The 27,881-nt window shown below is 46.7% G+C and overlaps 1 protein-coding gene across 2 annotated transcripts in view; it reads left to right on the top strand.

The window, feature by feature from the left end:
• Positions 1-645: 645 nt before the first annotated feature.
• The window catches only part of LOC138740162 (kelch-like protein 24), a 43,483-nt gene continuing 16,247 nt past the window's right edge, over positions 646-27,881 (top strand). For both annotated transcript variants that reach the window (XM_069892559.1, XM_069892560.1), the window contains exons 1-2: positions 646-819; positions 15,964-16,865. In XM_069892559.1, the coding sequence (XP_069748660.1) occupies positions 16,036-16,865 (830 nt within the window). In that variant the 5' untranslated portion in view covers positions 646-819; positions 15,964-16,035. The remainder of the gene's footprint in view (positions 820-15,963; positions 16,866-27,881) is intronic.

Below are 27,881 nucleotides of genomic sequence, written 5' to 3' on the forward strand. Positions count from 1 at the left end.
TGTCTGTTGGTGTATTTGTCTGCTGGTCTATTTGTCTGTCTGTATATTTGTCTTCAAGTCTATTTGCCTCTGTCTATTTGTCAGCTGGTCTATTTGTCTGCCTGTATATTTGTCTGCCTGTCCATTTGTCTGCCTGTCCATTTGTCTGTCGGTCTATTTGTCTGTCGGTCTATTTGCCTGTCGGTCTATTTGCCTGTCGGTCTATTTGTCTGCCTGTATATTTGTCTGCAAGTCTATTTGCCTCTGTCTATTTGTCAGCTGGTCTATTTTTCTGCCTGTATATTTGTCTGTCTGTCCATTTGTCTGCCTGTCCATTTGCCTGTCGGTCTATTTGCCTCTCGGTCTATTTGCCTCTTGGTCTATTTGTCTGCCTGTATATTTGTCTGCAAGTCTATTTGCCTCTGTCTATTTGTCAGCTGGTCTATTTGTCTGCCTGTCTATTTGTCTGTCGGTCTATTCGTCTGTTGGTGTATTTGTCAGCTGGTCTATTTGTCTGCCTGTATATTTGTCTGCCTGTCCATTCGTCTGTCGGTCTATTCGTCTGTCTGTCTATCCATCTTGCACCTCATGAAAAGTCGGGTGTGAAAGCAGCGCCGACCTGCAGCGGGAGCGGGTTCTGAGGTGGGAGACAGATTGCCAGTCTGATCCCACCCCCCCAACCCTGTGTGAACCTGCCAAGCCCGCCCCGCCCCGCCCCCAGCGCCAGTGAAACATTACGAGGAGTTCCAGGGAACTCGGGTGTGTGGCTTCTCTGCCTGATGTCAGCGGGCAACTTCCAAGTTGAGTGGGAGCTCTGCACCATCCACTCGGGGGAAGGAGGTAAGAAATGAACCAGAGACGGGGATTGAACCGGTGAGATTATTTCTGGGAAGGATGCGGCCAGAAAACTCTGCCCGAGGGAAGCGCTGCGTTTTCCTTCTGTGAACCTCGGACGAACCGTTACAGAGATTTGCAACAGGAAATGGCCCTTCAATCAAATCTTTTCCCCCCATTTTTGCACCTAGACGCTTGCAAGTATTTGCGAGGGTCAGTGGACTGCGTGGAGATGTCCTCTTGCACCATTTCAACCAAGGGTTTATCAACTTTTTCTTTCCACCTTAAATAGACCCATGACCATTTTCCTCCAGCTAAAAATTTCAGTAACAGTTGGGTCTGGAGCAGTGATTCTCAACCTTCCCTTCCCACCCACCTCCCACCTTAAGCCACCCCTTCCTGATCACAGAGCCCCTATGGCAGATGAGGAAGGGGTGGCTTAAGGTGGGAGGTGGGTGGGAAGGGAAGGTTGAGAATCGCTGCTCTAGACCCAGTTGTGACTGAAATTTTTAGCTGGAGAAAAATGGTCATGGGTCCATTTCCTTTGGGAATGAGTCCATAATAACGAATCAATTAGGTTCAATCAAAACAGTGGCTTTCAAGCCTTTCTCCACTCACATCCCTCCTAAGCCACCCCTTCCTGATCACAGAGCACTTGTGGAATAGGGAATGCTTCAGGTGCGAGGCTGAAAACCATTGATTTTGAACAGAAGATGAAACCAGACGTGCCAATATTTGTTAACGATTGTTTGAGATTTTTTGATTCATTGCAATGTCAAATTTAATCTGCTCCAATGAGATTTCTGGGGTACATTTGTACTTGGATTTTCAGAAGGCCTTTGACGAGATGCTGCACATGAGGCTACTCAACGAGTTGAGCCTGTAGGATAACAGGAAATATACTAGCACAGGTAGAGCATTGGCAGGAAGCCGAAAGTCCGAATACAAGAATCACATTCTGGTTGGCTGCATGCGGTGTTCCACAGGGGTCAGTGCTGCAGTCACTTCTTTCTGTGTTGTGCATCAATCATTTAGATAACAAAATGACTGGCTTGTGACCAAGTTTGTAGACGATACCAAGGTAGTTGGTGGGGGGGAGGGAGGGGAGGAGAGAAGGTACCATTGCAGAAACACAAAGGCTGCAGAAGGACTTGGACAGGTGAAGAGAATGAGCAGAGAATTGGGAAATGAAATGCAAGGTCCGAAAGGGGACTTTGGTTCAAATAAAATAAACGGGCAGGTTATTTTATAAATGGGGAGAAAATTGAAAATCCCCAGACGCAAAGGGCCCTGGGAGTCCTCGTGCAGGACGGCCTGAAGGTGAACTTGCAGGCTGAGTCGGTGGTGAAGAAGGCAAATGCGATGCCAGCGTTCATTTCAAGAGGAGTAGAAGAGCAAGGATGTGATGTTGAGGCTTTATAAGGCATGGTTCGCACGGTGGGAGAGCCTAGGACGAGAGGGCACAACTTCAGGATTGAAGGGCATCCGCTTAGATCAGAGATGCGGAGGAATTTCTTCAGCCAGAGGGTGGTAAATCTGTGGAATTTGGTTGTGGGTGTATTTAAGGCAGAGATTGATATGTACTTGATTAGCCAGGGCATCAAAGGTTATGAAGAAAAGGCCGGGCAGAGGGGCTGAGTGAGAAAAATGGATCAGCTCGTGATTAAATGGTGGGGCTATCTCAATGGGCTGAATGGCCTATTTCTGCTCCTCTACTTATGGACAATAAATTCTATGCTTAGTCCATCTCCTCATCCCATTAAACAGGAAAGTCTGAAGACGCTGAGGTTGATCACAATACACAAATGTGGAGGAGAAACTTGGCGGTCACACAGGCTCCAGATGAAGTAAAGGGTGACCAGTGTTTCTGCCCACACCGCTGGCCACCCCAGACCTGGCCGACCCTCAGGCCACCCTGCCCTCACTGACCATTGACTAGAAGCCGACCCTGCAATGGTCTCAGAAGCACAGGCGGCCGCCGGACTGCCTGAACTTGTAAATACTACCTGGCATCAAGACACCCCCACCCTCCAGACTCATTTTAAGAAGGGGGTGAATGTATAAGCAAAAACAGGGTGGTGCCTGAATTAAAGGGTGGGGGTTAATGTGGGGGAGTGGAGACGAGGAGGAAGGGCTGGTGGGGGGGGGGGGGGGTTGGTGGTGTGAGGGAGTGAAATACAGGCTAACAGGCAAGAGTTTGCAGGTGGATACAGGTAGGAGGGTAGAATAGAATGAAAGCTGAGAGGGGGTTGGGAAGGGAGCTTTGAGCAGGAGGAAAGGAGACTGAGTAATAGAGAAAGAGACAGGGGTGAACAGAGAGAGGCAGGGGTGAACAGAGAGAGGCAGGGGTGAACAGAGAGAGGCAGGGGTGAACAGAGAGAGGCAGGGGTGAACAGAGAGAGGCAGGGGTGAACAGAGAGAGGCAGGGGTGAACAGAGAGAGGCAGGGGTGAACAGAGAGAGGCAGGGGTGAACAGAGAGAGGCAGGGGTGAACAGAGAGAGGCAGGGGTGAACAGAGAGAGGCAGGGGTGAACAGAGAGAGGCAGGGGTGAACAGAGAGAGGCAGGGGTGAACAGAGAGAGGCAGGGGTGAACAGAGAGAGGCAGGGGTGAACAGAGAGAGGCAGGGGTGAACAGAGAGAGGCAGGGGTGAACAGAGAGAGGCAGGGGTGAACAGAGAGAGGCAGGGGTGAACAGAGAGAGGCAGGGGTGAACAGAGAGAGGCAGGGGTGAACAGAGAGAGGCAGGGGTGAACAGAGAGAGGCAGGGGTGAACAGAGAGAGGCAGGGGTGAACAGAGAGAGGCAGGGGTGAACAGAGAGAGGCAGGGGTGAACAGAGAGAGGCAGGGGTGAACAGAGAGAGGCAGGGGTGAACAGAGAGAGGCAGGGGTGAACAGAGAGAGGCAGGGGTGAACAGAGAGAGGCAGGGGTGAACAGAGAGAGGCAGGGGTGAACAGAGAGAGGCAGGGGTGAACAGAGAGAGGCAGGGGTGAACAGAGAGAGGCAGGGGTGAACAGAGAGAGGCAGGGGTGAACAGAGAGAGGCAGGGGTGAACAGAGAGAGGCAGGGGTGAACAGAGAGAGGCAGGGGTGAACAGAGAGAGGCAGGGGTGAACAGAGAGAGGCAGGGGTGAACAGAGAGAGGCAGGGGTGAACAGAGAGAGGCAGGGGTGAACAGAGAGAGGCAGGGGTGAACAGAGAGAGGCAGGGGTGAACAGAGAGAGGCAGGGGTGAACAGAGAGAGGCAGGGGTGAACAGAGAGAGGCAGGGGTGAACAGAGAGAGGCAGGGGTGAACAGAGAGAGGCAGGGGTGAACAGAGAGAGGCAGGGGTGAACAGAGAGAGGCAGGGGTGAACAGAGAGAGGCAGGGGTGAACAGAGAGAGGCAGGGGTGAACAGAGAGAGGCAGGGGTGAACAGAGAGAGGCAGGGGTGAACAGAGAGAGGCAGGGGTGAACAGAGAGAGGCAGGGGTGAACAGAGAGAGGCAGGGGTGAACAGAGAGAGGCAGGGGTGAACAGAGAGAGGCAGGGGTGAACAGAGAGAGGCAGGGGTGAACAGAGAGAGGCAGGGGTGAACAGAGAGAGGCAGGGGTGAACAGAGAGAGGCAGGGGTGAACAGAGAGAGGCAGGGGTGAACAGAGAGAGGCAGGGGTGAACAGAGAGAGGCAGGGGTGAACAGAGAGAGGCAGGGGTGAACAGAGAGAGGCAGGGGTGAACAGAGAGAGGCAGGGGTGAACAGAGAGAGGCAGGGGTGAACAGAGAGAGGCAGGGGTGAACAGAGAGAGGCAGGGGTGAACAGAGAGAGGCAGGGGTGAACAGAGAGAGGCAGGGGTGAACAGAGAGAGGCAGGGGTGAACAGAGAGAGGCAGGGGTGAACAGAGAGAGGCAGGGGTGAACAGAGAGAGGCAGGGGTGAACAGAGAGAGGCAGGGGTGAACAGAGAGAGGCAGGGGTGAACAGAGAGAGGCAGGGGTGAACAGAGAGAGGCAGGGGTGAACAGAGAGAGGCAGGGGTGAACAGAGAGAGGCAGGGGTGAACAGAGAGAGGCAGGGGTGAACAGAGAGAGGCAGGGGTGAACAGAGAGAGGCAGGGGTGAACAGAGAGAGGCAGGGGTGAACAGAGAGAGGCAGGGGTGAACAGAGAGAGGCAGGGGTGAACAGAGAGAGGCAGGGGTGAACAGAGAGAGGCAGGGGTGAACAGAGAGAGGCAGGGGTGAACAGAGAGAGGCAGGGGTGAACAGAGAGAGGCAGGGGTGAACAGAGAGAGGCAGGGGTGAACAGAGAGAGGCAGGGGTGAACAGAGAGAGGCAGGGGTGAACAGAGAGAGGCAGGGGTGAACAGAGAGAGGCAGGGGTGAACAGAGAGAGGCAGGGGTGAACAGAGAGAGGCAGGGGTGAACAGAGAGAGGCAGGGGTGAACAGAGAGAGGCAGGGGTGAACAGAGAGAGGCAGGGGTGAACAGAGAGAGGCAGGGGTGAACAGAGAGAGGCAGGGGTGAACAGAGAGAGGCAGGGGTGAACAGAGAGAGGCAGGGGTGAACAGAGAGAGGCAGGGGTGAACAGAGAGAGGCAGGGGTGAACAGAGAGAGGCAGGGGTGAACAGAGAGAGGCAGGGGTGAACAGAGAGGCAGGGGTGAACAGAGAGAGGCAGGGGTGAACAGAGAGAGGCAGGGGTGAACAGAGAGAGGCAGGGGTGAACAGAGAGAGGCAGGGGTGAACAGAGAGAGGCAGGGGTGAACAGAGAGAGGCAGGGGTGAACAGAGAGAGGCAGGGGTGAACAGAGAGAGGCAGGGGTGAACAGAGAGAGGCAGGGGTGAACAGAGAGAGGCAGGGGTGAACAGAGAGAGGCAGGGGTGAACAGAGAGAGGCAGGGGTGAACAGAGAGAGGCAGGGGTGAACAGAGAGAGGCAGGGGTGAACAGAGAGAGGCAGGGGTGAACAGAGAGAGGCAGGGGTGAACAGAGAGAGGCAGGGGTGAACAGAGAGAGGCAGGGGTGAACAGAGAGAGGCAGGGGTGAACAGAGAGAGGCAGGGGTGAACAGAGAGAGGCAGGGGTGAACAGAGAGAGGCAGGGGTGAACAGAGAGAGGCAGGGGTGAACAGAGAGAGGCAGGGGTGAACAGAGAGAGGCAGGGGTGAACAGAGAGAGGCAGGGGTGAACAGAGAGAGGCAGGGGTGAACAGAGAGAGGCAGGGGTGAACAGAGAGAGGCAGGGGTGAACAGAGAGAGGCAGGGGTGAACAGAGAGAGGCAGGGGTGAACAGAGAGAGGCAGGGGTGAACAGAGAGAGGCAGGGGTGAACAGAGAGAGGCAGGGGTGAACAGAGAGAGGCAGGGGTGAACAGAGAGAGGCAGGGGTGAACAGAGAGAGGCAGGGGTGAACAGAGAGAGGCAGGGGTGAACAGAGAGAGGCAGGGGTGAACAGAGAGAGGCAGGGGTGAACAGAGAGAGGCAGGGGTGAACAGAGAGAGGCAGGGGTGAACAGAGAGAGGCAGGGGTGAACAGAGAGAGGCAGGGGTGAACAGAGAGAGGCAGGGGTGAACAGAGAGAGGCAGGGGTGAACAGAGAGAGGCAGGGGTGAACAGAGAGAGGCAGGGGTGAACAGAGAGAGGCAGGGGTGAACAGAGAGAGGCAGGGGTGAACAGAGAGAGGCAGGGGTGAACAGAGAGAGGCAGGGGTGAACAGAGAGAGGCAGGGGTGAACAGAGAGAGGCAGGGGTGAACAGAGAGAGGCAGGGGTGAACAGAGAGAGGCAGGGGTGAACAGAGAGAGGCAGGGGTGAACAGAGAGAGGCAGGGGTGAACAGAGAGAGGCAGGGGAAGTCGATGTAATTGCCGTCTGTGGTGCACTGTAGCAAACAGACACAAAACACAGGAAAGACTGAACTACAGGCTTTAATCCACTGTTGTACACCAGGAATAGTCTCGATGGCTCCACGGGTGATTTTCCCGGGAGGGGCTGGCTCAAGTCTATACACAGGTCGGTGATTGACAGCCGACAGGTGGAGTCGGCCTCCCAGGTGGTCTTCCTGCAGGTATAGAGATCGCCCCCTGTAGTTGGCTTGTGTGTACATGGCCCAGTGTTGTGGTTGTATCAACCCCTTCTTAAAATGAGTCTGGGGGATGGCAATGTCTTGGGGGTGTCTATTTACAAGTTCTGGCAGTCCGGCGGCCATCTGTGCCCCTGGAGACTGTTGCAGGGTCAGTTCCTGGTCAATGGGCAAGGGCAGAGTTGCCTGAGGGTCAGCCGGGTATGGGGTGGCTGGGGCGGCTGGCAGTGTGGGCAAGGTGGTGTCTGGCAGCGAGGGGGTGTATGTGTGGGGCTGGTCTGCAAGGAGTGGGGCCCTATGGAAAGGCAGAGGAAGAGGTTTGGCTCCCGGTGAATCCTGGGTGGGCCAAGAATATTTGTGGTGGGGGAAGGGGGTGGGGCCCCTGCTGGAGCCAGATCCCTGGTCGAGATGGTGTTCTTGCGTCCGTTGGGGTAGGGAACAATGACACCATGCTCCATGATGTATCCCAGGATAGCAAGGCGGGTAGTTCTGATCATGCACTTTTCCCTCACCTGTCTGGAGAAATCTCTCCAGGTTGGCGTCTTGGTCCTGCTGGTCATGGCCGCAGATGGTGGCATTGTCCAGGTACAGGAAGGTCACTCTTAGATTGTGCTGGACTACCATGCGGTTCATCTCCTGCTGGAACACGGAGACCCCATTTGTGACCCCCAAAGGGAACCCAATGGAACTGGTAAAGGAACCTGTCTTCCTCAAAGCCAGTGTCAAGTTTATCCTGGGTGTGGATGGGGAGCTGGTGGTAGGCCATCTTCAGGTCAATCATGGAGAAGACCTTGCAGTGGGCTATCTTGTTGACCATGTCGGCTATTTGGGGTAGGTGTCCAGTTGGACGTACCCGTTGATGGTCTGGCTATAGACCAGGACCTGGGCTCTCCAGGGACTGGTGCTGGGCTCTATGATACCTTTCGACAGAAGCCACCTCACCAATGCCTTGATAAAGGTCCTGTCGGCTGCAGAGTAGCGCCTGCTCTTGGCAGCTATATGCTTACAGTCTGGCATCAGGTAGTTGAAGAGGGAAGGAGGTTCACCCGTAGGGCGGAGAGGCCACAGATGGACTAGGGGCTGTGGACGGTGAGCAGGCCTGAATGCCGTAATAGAGTGGTCTTGGGCAGCGAAGGTGATAGAGAAGTTTGTGGGGTATACCTTTAATTTCAGTGTCTGGGCCATGTTCGGGTGCACAAAGATCTCAGTACTGCCACTACCAAACGGGTATTTTGTTACCTTCCCATTGTCAGCGATGCCCATCATTGAGTGCCCGAGTCCATGGGGAATGTCCTTTGTTAACGTGGTGGACGCTAGGACCACCTTAGGGTCCAAGTCGTTGCTCCCCGATGGTTGTAGCGAACAGCAGCCAGCAGTTTCATTCTGGGGCGTGAGGTGCGGTGGGTGCACAGTTGTGTATGCGCGCATGTTAACCACGTTGTCCTGTCGGCGAGGGGAGCAAGTTGATGTGGTCAGGGGCTGGCTGGCCCATGATGGTGGCGCCTGATAACACACTTGGCTTCAATGCAGTCTGGCGACCCTTCTGGAACTGAAGCTGGAGGTGATGTCATTGGTGTGGGCGACAGTCGGGTGAAGGAAGATGGCGGCACCCACAGTGATCACACAGCGGCGTGGATGGGTGGCTGGGCTGGAAGTGACATCGGCATTGCGGGTGGAAGTGGTGGGCTGAGTAATGGTGCTGCCTGGTCTTCACATGTGGCGGCATCTGGGGGCACTCCTGGCTGATCATGGAGGGCCACAGCTCTCCCGGCAGGTCTAGAGGGGAACATCTTACCGCATCAGGAGCTATGCGAGTTCCTCGCTAGGCAGCTTTTCCCAGAGCTCTTGTGCGACCCACACCGGGACTGCAGTACTTACAGCGACAGGCTGTGTCAGTGGTGGCAATTGTCCCTTCCCTGTCAGGCCCCTCGGCAACTGCAATCGTTGGCCTCGGCCAGGTTGGTGAGCTGCAGCTTCCAGAGAGTGGATTTTGGTAAGGGAGGTGATACTTTCTTCCAGCAGTCTTTGCCGGGTGGCCTTCGATTGCAACCCTCTCACACAGGCATCTCGGATGAGTCGCTCCACCTCCCCTTCGATTGCCCCAGTCTCAGTCAGGCACGGGCGGGCTAGCCCACACAGAGCCCCCAGATAGGCGTCTACTGTCTCACCTGGCTGCTGCACCCTGATCCTGAGCAGGTACTGGACGTAGAGCACGTTGGTTGTGGGGCCTGTGAGCGGCTTCCAGGGCGGCCGTCGCAGGCTCAAAGTCCGAGCAGTCTCTGTTGGCCTGGAAAGCGTGGGGGCCCAGTTTGGTGCAAAGTACCGTGAGTCTCTTTTGGTTCATGTTGATCACCTCCGCCTGCGTCTGGATGACTACCTCAATTGCAGATCTCGAGGGACTCCCTACTCCATAACTCTCTACTTTTATTCCATCCATGCACCTGTCTAAGAGTCTCTTAAATGCCCCTAATGTTTCAGCCTCCACCACCATCCCCAGCAAGGTATTCCAGGCCACCCACAAACTCTCTGCATAAAAAGACTTACCCCTGATGTCTCCTCTGAACTTCGCTCCCTTAACTTTGTACACATGCTCTCTGAGGTTTGCCACTCCTCCCCTGGGAAACCAGCACTGGCCGTCCACCCCATCTATGCCTCATAATCTTGTAGACCTCTATCAAATTTCCGCTCATCCTTCTACACCTCAAAGAGAAAAGTCCCAGCTCTGCTAATCTCCTCTGCACCCTCTCCATAACTTCCACAGCCTTCCTTTAATGAGATAACCAGAACTGAACACAATCCTCTTAAATGTTTAAATGTGGTCCCACCAGAGATTTGTGGAGTTGCAACATGACCTCTTGACTCCTGAGCTCAATCCCTCTATTAATGAATCCCAGCATCCCATAGGCCTTCTTAACTATCCTATCAACTGGGCGCCGACCTTGAGGGATGTATGGATTTGAACTCCAGGGTCCCTCTGTTCATCCACACTCTTATGTAGTTTAGCTGTACTCAGCCTTCTGGTTTATCCTTCCAAAACCCATCGCCTCACACTTACCCGGATTGAACTCTACCACTTTTCTGCCCAATTCTGCATCCAGTCTATATCGTAAATTTATCTGAGTTTCTCCAGCATTGTGCTTTTAATTCAACTACAGTGTCTCCAGACTTTCATCTTTTACTTTTGATACTGTAATTAGACTAGGTAGAAAGTCAAATTTATTGTCGTCTGATTGTACAAGTACAACTCGACGAAACAGCGTTCTCCGGTCCTCAGTGCAAAACACACAGACGTGCAACCAGACATAGCACACATACAGACAAACATTACATAGACAGGACAAGTATTTCATCTATACAAATAAATAAATAACTAATTTGTTATTTTGTGCAAATGAGAGTTCAGGTGGTCAGTGTGAGCAGTTCCTTGGGTCGTTCAGCATTCTCACTGCCTGTGGGAAGAAGCTGTATCTCAGCCTGGTGGTGCTCGGTTGGGAGCAAATGTTCAACAGTAAAAGGCTGACTGCCAAATGGGAGGGCAATAATGTCACAGCTGTTCAAGACCTTGTGTTCAGTTCTGGTCACCTCACTACAGAAAGAATGTGGATTCCCCTAGAGAGGGGGCAGAAGAAACTTACAAGGCCACTGGCTAGATTGGAATGCACGCCATGAGTGCATTACCTTCCCAGCGATGCCCATCATTGAGTGCCCGAGTCCATGGGGAATGTCCTTTGTTAACGTGGTGGACGCTAGGACCACCTTAGGGTCCAAGTCGTTGCTCCCCGATGGTTTCTATGGGCAGAGTTACCACTGATTGGTAGTGCAAAAAAAGTACACCGCGTAAACATGTAAACAAATAAAGAACTGTAGATTGATAACGAATGTAAATAAACTGTGCAATATAGAGAGAAAATAAATCAATAAAGTGCACAAGTCAGAGTCCTTGTACCTGATTAGGAGTCTGACGGTGGAGGGGGAGCAGCTGTTCTTGAACCTGGTGTTGCGAGACTTGTAGCACCGATACCTCTTTCCTGATGGCAGCAGCGAGAACAGAGCGTGTGCTGGGTGGGGTTGATCCTAGATGATCGCTGCTGCTCTCCGACGGCAGCGTTTTCCCCCGTAGATGATCTTAATGTTTATAGGACTCAGATGCTCCTCCAAGTCATTGCCATACAGTGTGCAAACAGGCCTTTTGGCCCAACTTTCCCACTGTGACCAACACCACACCACCCCCCCCCCCCCCCACCCCCACTAGTCCTACCTCTCTGTGTTTGGCCAATATTCATTGTAATCCATCCTATCCATGGATTGATCCAATCTTTCTCTGAAACGCTGCAATAGTGTTAAATTTTAAATGTATAAAATGCACGCCATGAGGAGGATGGGTTGAGTGAATTTGGTCTTTTCACCTTGGAGCATCAGAGGTTGAGGGGTGACCTGATAAAAGGGTACAAGTTGATGAGAGGCATTGATTGTGTGGACAGCCTGGGGCTGAAGGGCTAACGTGATGGGGTGTAGTTTTAAGGTGCTTGGGAGTAAGTAAGCGGGGGGGGGGGGTATGTGTAAGAGTTAAGATTTTCATGCAGAAAGTGGTGGGTGTGTGGAATACACTGCTAGTGGAAGTGGGGGGAATGGGATCTTCTATGTGTCCAATGGATAGGTGCAATACTGGAGCTCTGTTAATGCTGGATGTGTTGGGGCCAACAGGCTTTGCAAAAGCTTTGGAGAGTGCCCAAGAGACTTCACTCATGAATTGTTGTTTACAAAAAGGCAACAGATGAAAGAGCGTGTCGGAGCTGCAGATTGTCTGGAGTAGAACTTGCTGTTCTAAGAGGGTCATGTGGTTTTGCAAGCAGAGAGAGTCAAGCAGGATTTCTGTGTGTGTGTGTGAAAGGGAGAGAGAGAGGGACACACACACACACACACACACACACACACACACACACACACACACACACACACACACACACACACACACACACACACACACGCAACCAGAGATCAGTTCTACAGTTTTACAGACAGTAACAGCAGCTGGGACTGGAACAGGACAAGCTGGCAAGCTTGTGAAAAACCCCATTTGGAAGATGGGTTGTGAGTGCTTAGTTCTACCTGGTCAAAGCCCTTGTGGTTCATGCAAGAGGAGAGGACTGGCTGCCTAATGTTTCACTTGGGATAAGAGAAACAAAAAAGAACTCTGTGGTGACCTGAAAGAAAGAGGTTATCATCTGGAGAACCCTGAGGGGGAAAGTTTCATCGGCAAGGCACTGAAGTGGCTGATTTTAAAAAGGAATCAGTTGTGGGTGTCCAGCGAAAAACAAGTCTCTCTCTGACCAACAAGAACCTTCCTGAGCGGTAACCATTTACCTTTCAAGCACCAAAGCCTGGTGAACTTTATAAATGTTAAATTCTGTGCACAGTATAAGAATTGCCTGCAACCAGTGAACTTGGAGAAATGAAAAGTGAGATTGGACTGTGAATCAAAGAATGATTCTAAACTTACACACACTTTACATACGCGTGGGGTTAGAATTAGAAGGGGGTTAAAGTTAGGTTAAGTAAGTTAGTGATAAGTTAAAGTTTGATTCTATTTTCATGTTTAAAGATAATTAAAAGCAACTTTCATTTAAGTAACCATTTGTCATGGTGAATATCTATTGCTGCTGGGTTTTGGGGTCCTCTGGACTTGTAACACAGGAACACCAATAACGAGATGTAGAGGTATAGGTCTGAAATAAAAAGATATGTATTAGATTTCAGATTTATTGTCAGACTACATATATGGCATCATGTACAACCCTGAGATTCCTTTTCTATGGGCAGAGTTACCACTGATTGGTAGTGCAAAAAAAGTACACCGCGTAAACATGTAAACAAATAAAGAACTGTAGATTGATAACGAATGTAAATAAACTGTGCAATATAGAGAGAAAATAAATCAATAAAGTGCACAAGTCAGAGTCCTTGTACCTGATTAGGAGTCTGACGGTGGAGGGGGAGCAGCTGTTCTTGAACCTGGTGTTGCGAGACTTGTAGCACCGATACCTCTTTCCTGATGGCAGCAGCGAGAACAGAGCGTGTGCTGGGTGGGGTTGATCCTAGATGATCGCTGCTGCTCTCCGACGGCAGCGTTTTCCCCCGTAGATGATCTTAATGTTTATAGGACTCAGATGCTCCTCCAAGTCATTGCCATACAGTGTGCAAACAGGCCTTTTGGCCCAACTTTCCCACTGTGACCAACACCACACCACCCCCCACCCCACTCCCACTAGTCCTACCTCTCTGTGTTTGGCCAATATTCATTGTAATCCATCCTATCCATGGATTGATCCAATCTTTCTCTGAAACGCTGCAATAGTGTTAAATTTTAAATGTATAAATTTCTCCCCACAAGCTTGTACCATCCAATTACATCCAATTGGCCTACAACCCCTGGTACATTTTGAACAATGGGAGGAAACCAGAGCACTTGGGGTAAACTCATGCTGTCACGGGGAGAACTCTTTATAGACTGCGTCGGATTCGAATCCTGGTCCAGATCGTTGCGTTGTAACGCCGTTGCACTAACTGCTATGCCAACCTTGCTGCTCTCACATATCTGCCTCAATCACCTCCTCTGGCAGCCTGTTCCATACACCCACCACCCTTTGTGTATTTGGAAAAAAAAAACCTTGCTCCTCAAGTTCCCAATAAATCTTTCCACACCCTTATCTTAAACCTGTGTCCTTGGGTTACTGATTGTTCCCCTACTTTGGGCAAAAGGGTCTCCACATTCTCCGATCTTTCCCCCTCATGATTTTGTACACCTCGACTCCTGCATTCCACGGAATAAAGCCCCTGTAGCTCATGCCCCCGATTCCTGGCAACACCCTTGTAAATCTTCTCTGCGCCCTCTCCAGCTCGATAATAGTTTTCGTGTAGCACAGTTACCAAAATTGAACACAATACATCAAGCTGGGCCTCACCCTATATCTTGTACAATGGGGATGACCTCCCAACTTCTCTACATTGTACTCTGATTGATGAAGGACCTCTTCACCTGTGACACCACTTGCTGCTCCACAACACTCCCAGATCCCTACTGTTCACCGTGTAGGTCCTATCCACGTTGGACCTCCCACAATACTGCACCTCATAGCTCTCTGTATTAAATCCACCTGCCCAACCTATCAACATTCTGCTATGATATTTGGCAACCGCCTTCACTCTCAACAACTCCAGACACGTTAGTGTCATCCGCAGACTTGCTAATCATGCCATGGCAAACAGCAATACGCTGAGAACTGAACTGTGAGGTAGACCACTACTGATGCACAGAAGTCCACGGACACTGTTGTGGTGATACAAGTATGTGACTGTCAGTGGGTAGCTGGCCCATTCCCCCACTAGTGACTCGCTCCCTGGTGACTCCTCCCCTTGCAACCCTGGAATAAAGGTCGACCTCTCCCTCCCTTTCCTCAGTCGAGTACTTAGAATCGGACCAGCTACAAGCCTAAGGTGTAATAAGGCCTATCATTCCTCACTCTACGGCTTTGGAGTTATCGATAGACCGTATCAACTGTGATTTAAAATAAAAACACAATGCTGGAGAAACTTAGCAGGTCAAACGGTGTCCTTTATGTAGCTAGGATGGAGATGCGTAGCTGACGATTTGGGCTTGAGGTAATGTTGGTGACCTATCTTTATTTTTCCTATGTAAAGTACACTGTTTGACCTGCTGAGTTTCTCCAGCATTGTTTTTGTGCACTCCACTAGTCTCAGGACTCCAGTTTGAGAAACACCTTCCACCATCACCCTCTGCTTTCTATCCATTCTGCTCTCTCCACGTTGATCGCACGTGATCTAATCTTCCAGAGCAGCGTACCGTGCAGAACCTTATCGAATGCCTTGTTTAAATCTGTATGGATACAGACCAGCACCACCAGGCTGAGGAACAGCTTCTTCCCGTGGCCAGTGAGAACACTGAACGACCAAAGGAACTACTCACACTGACCATCCAAGACTCTCATCTGTACAAAATAATATTTATTTATTTGTATAGATGAATGTATTGTTTGTCGGTATGTGAGTTGTGACTGGTTGTGTGTTACTGCTGGCTTTGCACTGAGGACCAGAGAACACTGTTTTGTCAGGTTCACAGAATAAAGAAACAGAAGTAGGCTACTTGGCCCATTGAGTCTGTTCCACAACTCTACCCTAAAATGAACTATACTAGTTCCAATTGCCAGCCTTTGCTCCATGTCCCCGACCAATTAGATACTTATCAATCTCCTGTTTAAATTCTCCCAGTGATCAGGCTTCCACCGCTGTATGCGGCAGTGAGTTTCACAAATCCACGACCCTCTGACTAAAGAAGTTCTTCCTCATCTCTGTTTTAAATGGATAACTAATTTTAAGACTGTGACCCCCTTGTCCTTGATTCATCCACCAAAGGAAACATCTCATCTACATTCACTCTGTCAAAACCTTTCAAAATTTGAAATGTTTCTATGAGATCCCCTTTCCTTCTTCTATACAGTCCAAGAGCTGCCAAATGCTCCCCATACGCCAGCCCCTTGTATTCCAGGAACTATCCTGGTAAATCTCCTCTGCACCCTCTCCAACAACATCACATCCTTTCTAAGACAAGGGGCCCAAAACTGTACACAGTTCTCCAAATGAGGTCTCACCAGTGACCCGTAGAGTCTCATCAACACCTCTTTCCTCTTGAAATGATGCCAACGTAGCATTCGCCTTATTCACTACCAATTCCATCTGGTCATTAACTTTTAGGTTTCCCTGCACGCGGATGCCCAGGTCCCTTGGCACATCCGAAGTTAGAATTTTCTCCCCATCCCAATCGTTCTCTGCCTGTTTATTTCCAAGGCCAAAATGTAGAGCCGAACACTTCGCAACGTTGTATCTCATCTGCCGTTTTTTTTTTCTTCGCCCAACTCCTAAGCTGCAACTTCTCGGTTCCTTCAACACTTCCTGCTCTGTCATCTTGTGCAGTCAGGTGACAGCAAACTTGATCGACAGCGTCTACTGCTGTGCAGACGTCTACCATTTTGGACTCCGCTTTTTAAAAAAAAAACTCCCATCAGTTTATTTGACTCTATTTGTATTTTGCTTTCTAGTGGTAAAAGATCATCGCTTGGCAACTGGTGATGGGGTTTGGTTGAATGACCTGTGAAGGTGAAGCTTGAGAAATGCAGTTTGCCAACACGATCCCCAGAACGGACCTTCAACTGGAGATGTGCCATGCCAAGGATGTCCTGCAAAACATGAGCATCTTCTGTCAGCGCAAGCTCTTCACTGATGTTGTGCTTCGTGTCGAGAGGAGGGAGTTCCACTGCCACCGAGCCATTCTCTCTGCCAACAGCATCTACTTCTGGACCATGTTTTGCACTGGACTCCAGGAGAGCCAGCAAGGCATTGTGGACCTCAAAGGGGTCTCGGCGGACACAATGGACTGCGTTCTGGACCACATGTATGGAGGGCGCCTAAGCATTCATGAGGATAACGTTCAGGACCTCTTAGAGGCCGCTGATCTCTTTCAGATGTTGGGTCTTCGAAACCGCTGCGAGAAGTTTTTGGAGGAGCATTTGGATCCTTGTAACTGTCTGGGAATCCTGAGCTTTGCCAACAGCTTCTCTATCCCAGCCTTGTCAGAGAAAAGCAGACAGTTCCTGCGGGAGAGCTTCACGGAGGTGATCCAGCATGAGGAGTTTCTGCAGTTGCCCAAGGCTGAGCTCCTTGATCACTTGTCTAGCGACCTCTTGGCTGTGGCCCGGGAGGAGACGGTCTTCGAGTCTGTGATGTCTTGGGTGCGGCACGATGCAGGGGCCAGGAAGGGTGCGCTGAGAGAGCTTTTGGAGCTGGTGCGAATCCCCCTCCTGGATCCCATCTACTTTGTTGAGAAGGTCGAGGCGGACGAGTTGATCGTGAGCTCCAAGGAATGTTTGCCTTTGCTTCAGGAAGCGAGAAAGTACCACATCTTTGGCAGTGAGATAACTACTCCCAGGACCAGACCTCGGAAGTAAGTAGGACCATCATTTAAAGCAGGGGCACTGGGGCAGGCTGGACAGTGGCTATGGAGACACCATATTAATGTAAGGAGTAGATGGAGACATTAGAAATTTATTCGTGTTGAAGAGAGGTGGGAAGGATGGAGAAGCCAAGTCTTTTCTCATGTATCTTATCATCTGATAGAACAGCTGAGATTAACAAGACAGTCCCCCTCTCTCACTGCCGCCAGTTCTGGCCTGATAAATGGGAATGAGTGACAGTATCGGTCCCCACCCACGACCACCGATGTGGAGTTTGCATGTTTTCCCTGTGGCTGTGGTGGGCTTCCTGCTCCATCCCAATGGTCAGTGCATGGCCCTCTGCGCTGGTCATTGGAAAAAAAATGAAAGGGGGAGTGGATGGCCGAGTGAGAGAGTTCAAAGTTAAAGTTAAATTTATTGTCAGAATACAGCCCTGAGATTCCTTTTCCACAGGCCTGGCTTAGCAAATTCATAGACCAATAGCTGTAAACATTAGGAACTGTCAAATGTAAACAAATAAATGTACAGCAACAAGATTGATATGCCATGGACATGGACCAGTCAAGTATTATTCCAATACAGAGCTTTTATTAACAGACTAGAGCCTCCTCTAAACTGGCCAGTGGGAAAGCATCTCCTTAAACGAATCTCTAAATTAGTCTCGTTATCCCCATATTATTGATCATTGAGGAATAGCAACTATTCCTGAATTGGTGATACGAGCCCTGTACCTTCTTCCTGATGGCAGCCACGAGAACAGAGCGTGTGCCGGATGGTGTGGGTCTTTGACGATTGCTGCTGCCCTCCGACGGCAGCGTTCCCAATGGTGGGGAGGGGTTTTGGCTGTGATGTCCTGGGCTGCGTCCACCACCATTTGCAGGGCTTTCTGCACACTTTCCACTAAAACCTCTGTGGAACTTGGCCAAGGTTGCTTTTATTTTAATGAACTAACGAACCTCTGGTGGCACGAAAGGCACTGATGTACTTTCTTCACAATAACATTTATATGAGGGGTCGAGGACAGGGCCTCTGACGGTGACTCCTTGGAATTTAAATTTTCTAAGGAGAAGGAAGTGAGAGAACAGAATTCCTCAGAGGACTGGCATAAAGTTTTTTAATTTGAAAATTTTATTTAGTTTTTTTGTATCGTTACAGAAGAAAAACAAATCAATTAATAAAGTATTAGTCAAATATCCGTATCCAAAGATACAAAAAAATACTTTTATAATTTTTCTCCCCAACCTAAAAGCTCCTAAAAGCAAAAAAAACACCTACCATTTAATATATAATAAGATTAGCATATACAGTCATTAATTATATTAAAAATTACTAATTAAGAGAGTGGATAAGATAGAAGAGGTGGATGAAAAATTGTCCATAAAATCCATAGATGGTTTCCAAATACTATAAAAAAAATTTCAACTCGATTCCTTAAACTATACCTAATTTTTTCCAAAGATTTACAATTTCACATCTCATTATATACCATCTACTTATTAACACTTCTCTATCCTCTTTCCATAATATCGCGAAACATTTCTTTGCAGTCACTATTGCAATAATTTTTATTAAAAATTCTTTATTTATCCAATTTCAATTTTGTATCCTTTTCAAGTAAAAATAATCTTGGATCCTTTTGTATGTTTACCTTCATAATTTGTCCTCAGTTCATTCCAAAAATCTTTCCACTTTTTCACAAGACCACACTGAATGCAAAAAAAGAGTCCCTATTTCTTTCATAGATCAAAAACACTTATTTGAGTAATTGGAATTAAGTCCATTTAACTTGTATGGAGTATAATATAAATGCTGAAAAAAATTATATTGAACCATTTGAGATCTAACATTTACTGTATTTGTAACACTTAGGACTGGCATAAATTTGATGGACTGAATGGCCTGCGATGTCATGGTCTCCATCTGATCACTTTCAGTTTGATCCCCTTTCCCGTTACTCTAATTGGAGACTGCTCGGACACCACAAAAGGGCTATTGTAACACCACTTTTTCTTGCCCTACTTTAAACCATAGAACATTACAGCACAGAAAAACAGGCCATTCAACCCTTCCAGTCCGTGACGACCAATAAAACTAGCTAGTCACACTGACCTACTCTCATTCCATAACCCGCCAGACCCTTCCCATCCATGTATTTATCCAATTTATTTTTAAAACTCAAGATTGAATCTTCACTCCACATTCCCACCACTCTGAGTGGAAAAACTGTCCCCTGATGTTCCCCTTACACCCCTCCTCTTTCAGCCTAAAGCTATCTCCCTCAATCCAAGTGGAAACATCCTACTCACATCTACTCTGTTTATACCTCTCATAATCTTATAAACCTCGATCAAATCTCCGCTCATTCTTCTTCGTTCCAAGGAGTATAGTCCTAACCTGTTTAATCTTTCCCAGTACCTCAACTCCTGAAGACCCAGCAACATCTTAGTAAATCTTCCCTGCACTCTTTCAATCTTATTGATATCTTTCCTGCTTCTGGGTGACCAGAACTGCACACAATATTCTAAGTGTGGCCTCACCAATGACTTGAATAACTTCAACATAACATCCCAACTTCTATACTTTGATTTATAAAGGCTAAGATGCCAAAAGCTTCCTTTACAACCTGTCCATATGCGACGCCATCTTCAGGGAACAAAGTACCTGTATTCCCAGATCTCTTTGCTCTTCCACACTCCTCAAATGCTTACCATTTACTGTGTACGTCCTACCCAGATTCACTCTTCCAAAGTGCAACACCTCATTCTTATCTACATTAAATTCCATTTGCTGATCCAATTTCCCAGCTGGTCCAGATCCCCCTGCAAGCTTTGAAAATCTTCCTCACTCTCCACAACGCCACCTATCTCTGTGACATCAGCAAACTTGCTGATCCAATTCACCACATTATCATCTAGGTCATTTATATAGATAACAAACAATAATGGTCCCAACACAGAACCCTGAGGCACACCACTCGACTCAGAGCTCCAGTCTGAGAATCAACCATCCACCACTACTCTCTGTTTTCTTCCACCAAGCCAATTTTGAATCCAGTTTGCAACCTCTCCATGTATACCTAGTATCGTAACTTTCTAAATCAACCTCTCGAGTGGAAACTTGTCAAAAGCCTTACTAAAGTCCACATAGACAACATCCACGTCCTTTCCCTCATCAACCTTCTTGGCAACCTCCTCAAAAGACTCTACAAAGTTCCTTAAACACGACCTACCACGCACAAATCCATGCTGACTGTCCTTAATCAGATGATGATGGTCCAATATATCCATCTCTCAGAAATCCTTCAAATAATTTACATACTACTGACAGCCTATAATTGTGTGGCTTATTTTTGGAGCCCTTCTTAAACAGCGGGCCACATGAGCTACTCTCCAATCCTCTGGCACCTCCCCCGTGACTAAGGACATCCACCAGGGGCCCTGCAATTTCAGCACCTTGTCTCCCTCAAGGTGCAGGAGAATATTATGTCTGATCCAGGGGATTTGTCTACCTTTATTCGCTGCAAGGCAGGAGGCCCCTCCTTCTCCTTAAACTCCATATGTTCCATGACACTTCTATTTGTTTCCCTTCCATCCTTATTCACCATGCCAGTTTCCTGTCTAAATACCGATGCAAAAAACATTGTTCAAGATGTCCCGCATTTCACAAGGCTCCACACATAGTTGGCCACTGATATTTCTAGGGGTCCAATTTTATCCCTTACTATCCTTTCACTTTTAATATACTTGTAGAAACATTTTGGATTTTTATTCACATTATCTGCCAAACCACCTTCACATCTTCTTTTTCCCTTCCTGGTTTCCTTCATAACCATTCTCTTACATTTTCTGTACTCGGCAAGTAGCTCATTTCCTCCCTGTTGACTATACCGCATATATAGTCCCTGCCTTTTCTTAACCAACTCTCTAATATCCCTTGAAAACCAAGGTTCCCCATGTCTGATAACTTTGCCCTTATTCCTAGTAGGAACATGCAATCTCTGCCCTCTCAAAATTCCGTCCTTGAAGGCCTTCCCCCTGCTGGATGCAGCCTTGCCAGAAAATAACTTGTTCCAATGGACTCTTCCGAGATCCCTCCTCATTGGTGACTTTGTATCTTTATTATCTATATTTTTCAATATTTTTATTTACATTGAAATTTCACACCAAAAAATACAGAGTATATATATAGAGGGACGATTCAGAGTTGAGATCATCATGTGTTTGCTGACCTTTCTGCCCATTTGCGTAATTAATTTGCCTGCATTAGTTCAAGCTCATTTGTTATCCAGTTGTACAAGTACAACCCCATGAAACAGCGTTCTCCAGTCCTCTGTGCAAAACTCTGCAAACAGATACAGACAACAATACTATGCACAGTACATGCATACAATTATTAAAAGAAATATAATTGTTAAATATATAATAGTCTTGGAGGATCCGTCTGAGCAGTTCCTTTGGCCGTTCAGCGTTCTCACTGCCCGTGGGAAGAAGCCTGGTGGTTTGGCTCTGATCCTCCTGTATCTCTTCCCCGGCGGGAGCAGCTGAAAGATGCTGTGTGCAGGGTGGAAGGGGTCCTCGATGATTTTGCGTTCCTTCTTCAGTCAACACTCCAGATGGATCACGTCAATGGGCGGAAAGAGAGAGACGACAATAACCTTCTGTGACATTTTTTTGTGATTGTCTAAATGTCTCTTAAAGGTTATAATCAGAATTTATTGTCATGAACAAGTCATGAACCTCAGTGTTTTTGCGGCAGCGTCACAGTGTAAAGATTCATATTATAACCTTCTTACAACATTATTATAAGAAAAATTAAAATACTAATGCACGGAAAGTGAGACCGTGTCTTTGGTTCGTTGATCATTCAGGAATCTGATGGCAGTGGGGAAGAAGCTGTCCTTGTGCCGCTGAGTGCTCGTCTTTAGGCTACTGCACCTTTTCCCCGATGGTAGCAGAGAGATGGCCTAGGTGGTGGGGAATCTTTGAGGATAGAGAGTTTTTTTTAAGACACTGCCTCATGTAGATGTCCTCGATGGAGTGAAGTTGGTGCCTATAATGTCGCAGACCGAGTTAACAACCCTCTGGAGTTTATTCTTGTCCTGAGAGTTGGTGCCTCCAACCAGGCAATGATGCAGCCAGCCAGAATGCTCTCCACGGTACACCTGCATAAGTTTACAAGAGTCTTCAGTGATGTACCATATCTCCTCAGACACCTCACCAAGTATAGCCACCTGAATGCATCAATGTGGAGGCTCCAGACAGATTCTCGGAGATGTTGATGCCCAGGAAGGTGAACATCTTGACCTTCTCCCCGACTGAGCCCTCGATGAGGACTGGGTCATGTTCCCATGACTTCCTCCTGAAGTCCACCATCAATAGGTGGACCAGAGTTTGTAGCTTCTTGACCAGCACTGAGGGAATAATGGTGTTGAAGGCTGAGCTGTAGTCTATGAAGAGCAGCTGTATGTATAAATTGTTGTTTTTGAGGTGATCCAGAGCTGAGTGGAGACCCAGCGATATTGCATCTACTGTAGAGAGATTGTGACGATAGGTGAATTGCAGTGGGTCTGGATCTTTGCTTAGGTACGTGTTAATTCTAGTCGTGATCAGCCTCTCAAAGCAATTCATCACAGTAAAAGTTAGTGCTACTGGGCGGTAGTCATTGAGGCAGCTCGCACTACTCTTCTTGGACACCAGGATGATTGATGCCCTTTAGAAGCAGGTGGGAACCTCTGACTGCAGCAATGAGAGGTTGAAATGTCCGTGAACACTCTGGCTGATTATAATCGTATCTTGTTGCCATGATCATTGATGACCTGATCATTAATTAGCGTGTCATAGGGTGGGACAGTTCGGAAATGGGACCATCAGATTCTGCACCTTCTTTGGCAGACGTGTGCACGCGACCCTTCAATCCCACATCCTCTCTAAGAATTTCTGATTTACAGTAGGTAATTTAACCTATCAATTGTCATATCTGGAAGCTGCGGGAAAACCTAGGGTGGGATGAAGGGACCCCCTCCCCCTGCGGTGACGGGGAGAAGGGGGCAGACTCCACGCAGACCTGCGCCCGAGGTCGGGGTTGAACCTGGGTCTGGGAGGTGGAGGCTGGACCAGCTGCTCTCCTGTGAATCGGTTGAGGAATGAACTTTCCACTGCTTCACTGGAGCACCCTCTGAGTGCTGCATCTCAGGAAGAATGCAATGCCCTCAGGGTTCGTAACAGGGAGCTGAAAGGGTTAAATCAACCATAGAAGAGGGCAGTAGGGATCAGACTTCGGCCCATCTTGCCTGTGCCAACCACAATGCCAATTTAACCCGAATCCATCTGCCTACACACAGGTCCCTGCCTTGTAAAATTTCCCTATAAAATTTCCCCTCTCACCTTAGCACTGCATGAAATTTCCACTCTGGTAAAAATGACCTTCTGGCTATCTCATTACAGGAAGGATGTGGAAGCTATGGAGAGGGTGCAGAAGAGAGGTTCTTACCAGGATTTTGCCTAGATTGGAGACCATGTCTTGTGAGGCAAGGTTAGCAGAGCTGGGACTTTTCTCTTTGAAGCGAAGAAGGAGAGGTGACTCACTGAGATTCTGAGAGGCATAGCGAGGGTAGATGGCCAACGTCTTTTATCCAGGGCTGGAGCAGCAAACACCAGAGGACATCTGTACAATGTGAAGGGAGGAATATTTAGGAGAGACATCAGGGGTAAGTTGTGGGTGCCTGGAATGCCTTGCCAGGGGTGGTGGTGGAAGCTGGTACAATATGGGCATTTAAGAGCATCGGAGACAGGCACATAGATGAAATAAAAATAGAGAGCTACAGGGTATGGAGGGTTTAGTTTCTTTTTGGGTAACTGACGTCAATGAGTTGGAAGGGATGCAGAGATTCACCAGGACAATGTTGGAACTGGAGGAGTCACGTGATGGAGTAGTGGCCAGACGGTGAACTCCAGCCCTCTCCAGAAAAGTCAGAAAAATCAAAGCAAAACACAAAGGCACAAAAATAAAAATCAAAGTAAAGTGAGTATAAAGGTGGAAAGAAGATGGCGACGAAAAAAGAAAAGTCGAAACCAATGGTAAGAAGAGAGGAAGAGAAGAGAACGGAAGATGAAGGAAAAGGCCTTACCTGTTCGAAGAGGCCCGCGGTGGAGAGAGAAACCTGCTCCCTCAGGTCGGTAGAAATTGGACAACAAAAATGGCTCGCTGAGCCGAGTAAAAGTGCGCAACCGCGCATGAAAAAAAACACACCGACGGGAGGGGGGACCAGCTGGGGAGTCGATCTCCACAGCCGGCAATGACAGCTGCAGAACACCTGCAGCAAGAAGAGACCACAGAAGACAATGGAAACAAGAAAGAAGAGAAGGAAAGGGCCACAAAGAAACAACAGATGGCCAACCCAGAGGAAGAAGAAGAGGAAGAGGAAGGGTACAGGGAAATAGAAGAAGAAGAAGGGAAAGGCAAGATAAAGGAGGTACTTTCTCTTATTAATGGATACATGGAGTCATTTAAAGAATGGCAAGCGCAAGAATTTAAAGATTTAAGAAGAAGAATAAACAACACAGAAGAGAAAATGAATAAAATAGATATGACCTTATCAGAAATGGGAAAGAAAATGGACAAGGTGCAAGAACGAGAAGCAGCAGTAGAAATGGAGGTAGAGGACTTAAAAAAGAAATTAGAGGAATCTAATAAAAAAGTTAAAGAGACACAAGAACTGTTGGCTCAGAAAATAGATATAATGGAAAATTATAACAGAAGAAATAACATAAAGATAGTGGGCCTTAAGGAAGATGAAGAAGGCAAGAATATGAGAGAGTTTATAAAAGATTGGATCCCTAGGATCCTAGGATGTCCAGAACTACAGCAAGAAATGGAAATAGAAAGGGCACATAGAGCATTGGCCTTTAAACCACAATCACAACAAAAGCCAAGATCTGTTTTAGTAAAATTCCTAAGATATACTACAAGAGAAAAGGTACTGGAGAAGACAATGGAAAAAGTAAGAGTGGACAACAAGCCACTGGAGTACAAAGGGCAAAAAATCTTCATTTATCCAGATATAAGTTTTGAACTCCTGAAGAAGAGAAAGGAGTTCAATACAGCAAAGGCGATTTTATGGAAGAAAGGGTATAAATTTATACTAAAGCATCCAGCAGTATTGAAAATATTTATTCCAGGACAACAAAACAGACTATTCTCGGATCCAGAAGAAGCACGAAAATTTGCAGAACAATTACAAAAATAGACTGAGGGAGGAAGACGTGTAACGAGAGTACAAAAGACTGCAAACTAAAAAGACATAAGTTTTGAACTCCTGAAGAAGAGGAAGGAGTTCAAAACATCGAAAACGATCTTATGGAAAAAAAAAACTATTCTCGGATCCGGAGGAAGCAAGGAAATTTGCAGAACAACTACAAAACAAACAGAGAGATGAAGACATGTAATAAGAGTAAAAATGACCACGATTTATATGTATGTGGGTAAAGAGGTATATGTGTGTGTATATGTATAATGTGCATACATGAATGTATCCGTATTTAGAGGAAAATATAGATAGTACAGACAAGAATTAATAAGGGAAGGAAAAGGAATAGAGGGAATAAGGAGGGAATTAAAAGAGTGACCTTTGTCACATATGAAAAGTGAAATCTTTTCTGGGGGGCTGGATGGGGGGGTGTTACGGTCACTGCAAAATCAGCTGACGCTTGCGAGTGAATTCACAAATCCAAATGGAGAGGGGAGATGTGGTTGTCCGACAAGGGATAAAGGACAACTCAGGAGGGGAAGGGGGGATTGGGGCTAAAGAAGTTTTAAATAGGAGAATAAGGAAAATGTTTGATGTTTTAGGAATGTTGTCTTATAAAGGGTTCAAAACAAGAAAACAGAAATGGATAAGAAGGAAAGGTAATGATGGAGAAACGGAAAGGGAAGATAAACAAAGTAAAATGGCTACGTTGAACTATATGACTTTAAATATTAATGGAATACATAACCAAATTAAAAGGAAGAAACTGCTAAATTTACTGAAAAAAGAAAAAATTGATATAGCATTTGTGCAAGAAACACATTTAACTGAATTGGAGCATAAGAAATTAAAGAGAGATTGGGTAGGACACGTAACAGCAGCATCGTATAATTCAAAAGCAAGAGGAGTGGCTATATTAATTAGTAAAAATGTGCCATTTAAAATAGAAGAGGAAATAATAGATCCAGCAGGGAGATATGTAATGATAAAATGTCAGATATATTCGGAGTTTTGGAATCTACTCAATGTATATTCACCTAACGAAGAAGATCAAAAGTTTATGCAAGATATCTTTTTGAAGATAGCAGATACGCAAGGGAACATATTAATAGGAGGGGATTTCAACCTGAATTTGGATTCAAATATGGACAAAACTGTGAAAAAAATTAACAGAAAGAACAAAGTAACCAAATTTATAATTAAATCGATGGAAGAAATGCAACTTTTGGATATATGGAGGAAACAACACCCAAAGGAAAAGGAATATTCATATTATTCGGGTAGACATAAAACATACTCAAGAATAGACCTATTTTTGTTATCAGCTCGAATGCAAGATAGAGTAAAAAAAAACAGAATATAAAGCTAGAATATTATCGGACCATTCACCCTTAATATTGACAGTAAAGTTAGAGGACATCCCTACAAGAATGTATAGATGGAGATTAAACCCCATGTTACTTAAAAGGCAGGATTTTAGAGAATTTATTGAAAAACTAATTAAAATGTATTTTGAAATAAATATGGAATCAGTGGAAGATAAGTTTATACTATGGGATGCAATGAAAGCGTTCATTAGAGGGCAAATAATAAGTTATATAACCAAGATGAAGAAGGACTACAATCAGGAAACAGAGCAGTTGGAAAGGGAAATAGTAAATATAGAAAAAGAATTAGTAATGAAGGAAGATACAACTAAAAGAAGAGAATTGGCGGATAAAAAAATAAAATATGAAACACTACAAACATATAAGGTGGAGAAAAATATAATGAAGACAAAACAGAAATATTATGAACTAGGTGAAAAAACGCACAAAATCCTAGCATGGCAGCTTAAGACAGAACAAGCTAAGAAAATGGTATTGGCATCAAGGAAAAAAGACAAACAAATTACATATAATCCAAAAGAAATTAAGGAAAACTTTAGAGAATTCTATGAACAATTATACCGAACTGAAAACGAAGGGAAAGAAGGGAAAATAGATGAATTTCTAACTAAAATTGAACTACCAAAACTACAAATAGAGGAACAAAATAAATTAACAGAGCCATTTGGAATAGTAGAAATACAAGAGATAATAAAAAAATTACCAAATAATAAGACACCAGGAGAGGATGGATTCCCAATAGAATTCTACAAAACATTTAAAGACTTATTAATACCGCCCCTCCTGGATGTAATCAACCAGATTGATGAGACACAAAACTTACCAGATTCATGTAAAACAGCAATAATTACAGTAATACTAAAGCAAGGGAAAGATCCACTCTCACCAGCGTCATATATCTTTACTTAACACAGATTATAAGATAATAGCTAAATTATTAGCAAACAGATTAGCAGAGTATGTACCGAAAATGGTAAATCTAGACCAAATTGGATTTATCAAAAAAAGACGCACAACAGACAATATTTGTAAATTTATTAACTTAATTCATGCAGTAGAAGGGAATAAAGCACCAACAGTAGCAGTTGCTTTAGACGCAGAGAAGGCCTTTGACAGAGTAGAATGGAATTATTTGTTCAAAGTATTGCAAAAATTCAGTTTACCGGAGAAGTATATTAATTGGATTAAAGCATTATATAAGGGACCATTAGCGAAAGTGACAGTAAATGGACATGCATCAAAGCAATTTAACTTAAGCAGGTCAACGCGACAGGGATGCCTTTATTGTTTGCGTTAGCTATAGAACCACTAGCAGAATTGATAAGAACAGAAAATAATATAAAAGGGATAAAAATAAAAGACAAGGAATATAA

The sequence above is a fragment of the Narcine bancroftii genome, chromosome 7, assembly GCF_036971445.1.
Source record: "Narcine bancroftii isolate sNarBan1 chromosome 7, sNarBan1.hap1, whole genome shotgun sequence".
Lineage (NCBI taxonomy): Eukaryota > Metazoa > Chordata > Chondrichthyes > Torpediniformes > Narcinidae > Narcine > Narcine bancroftii.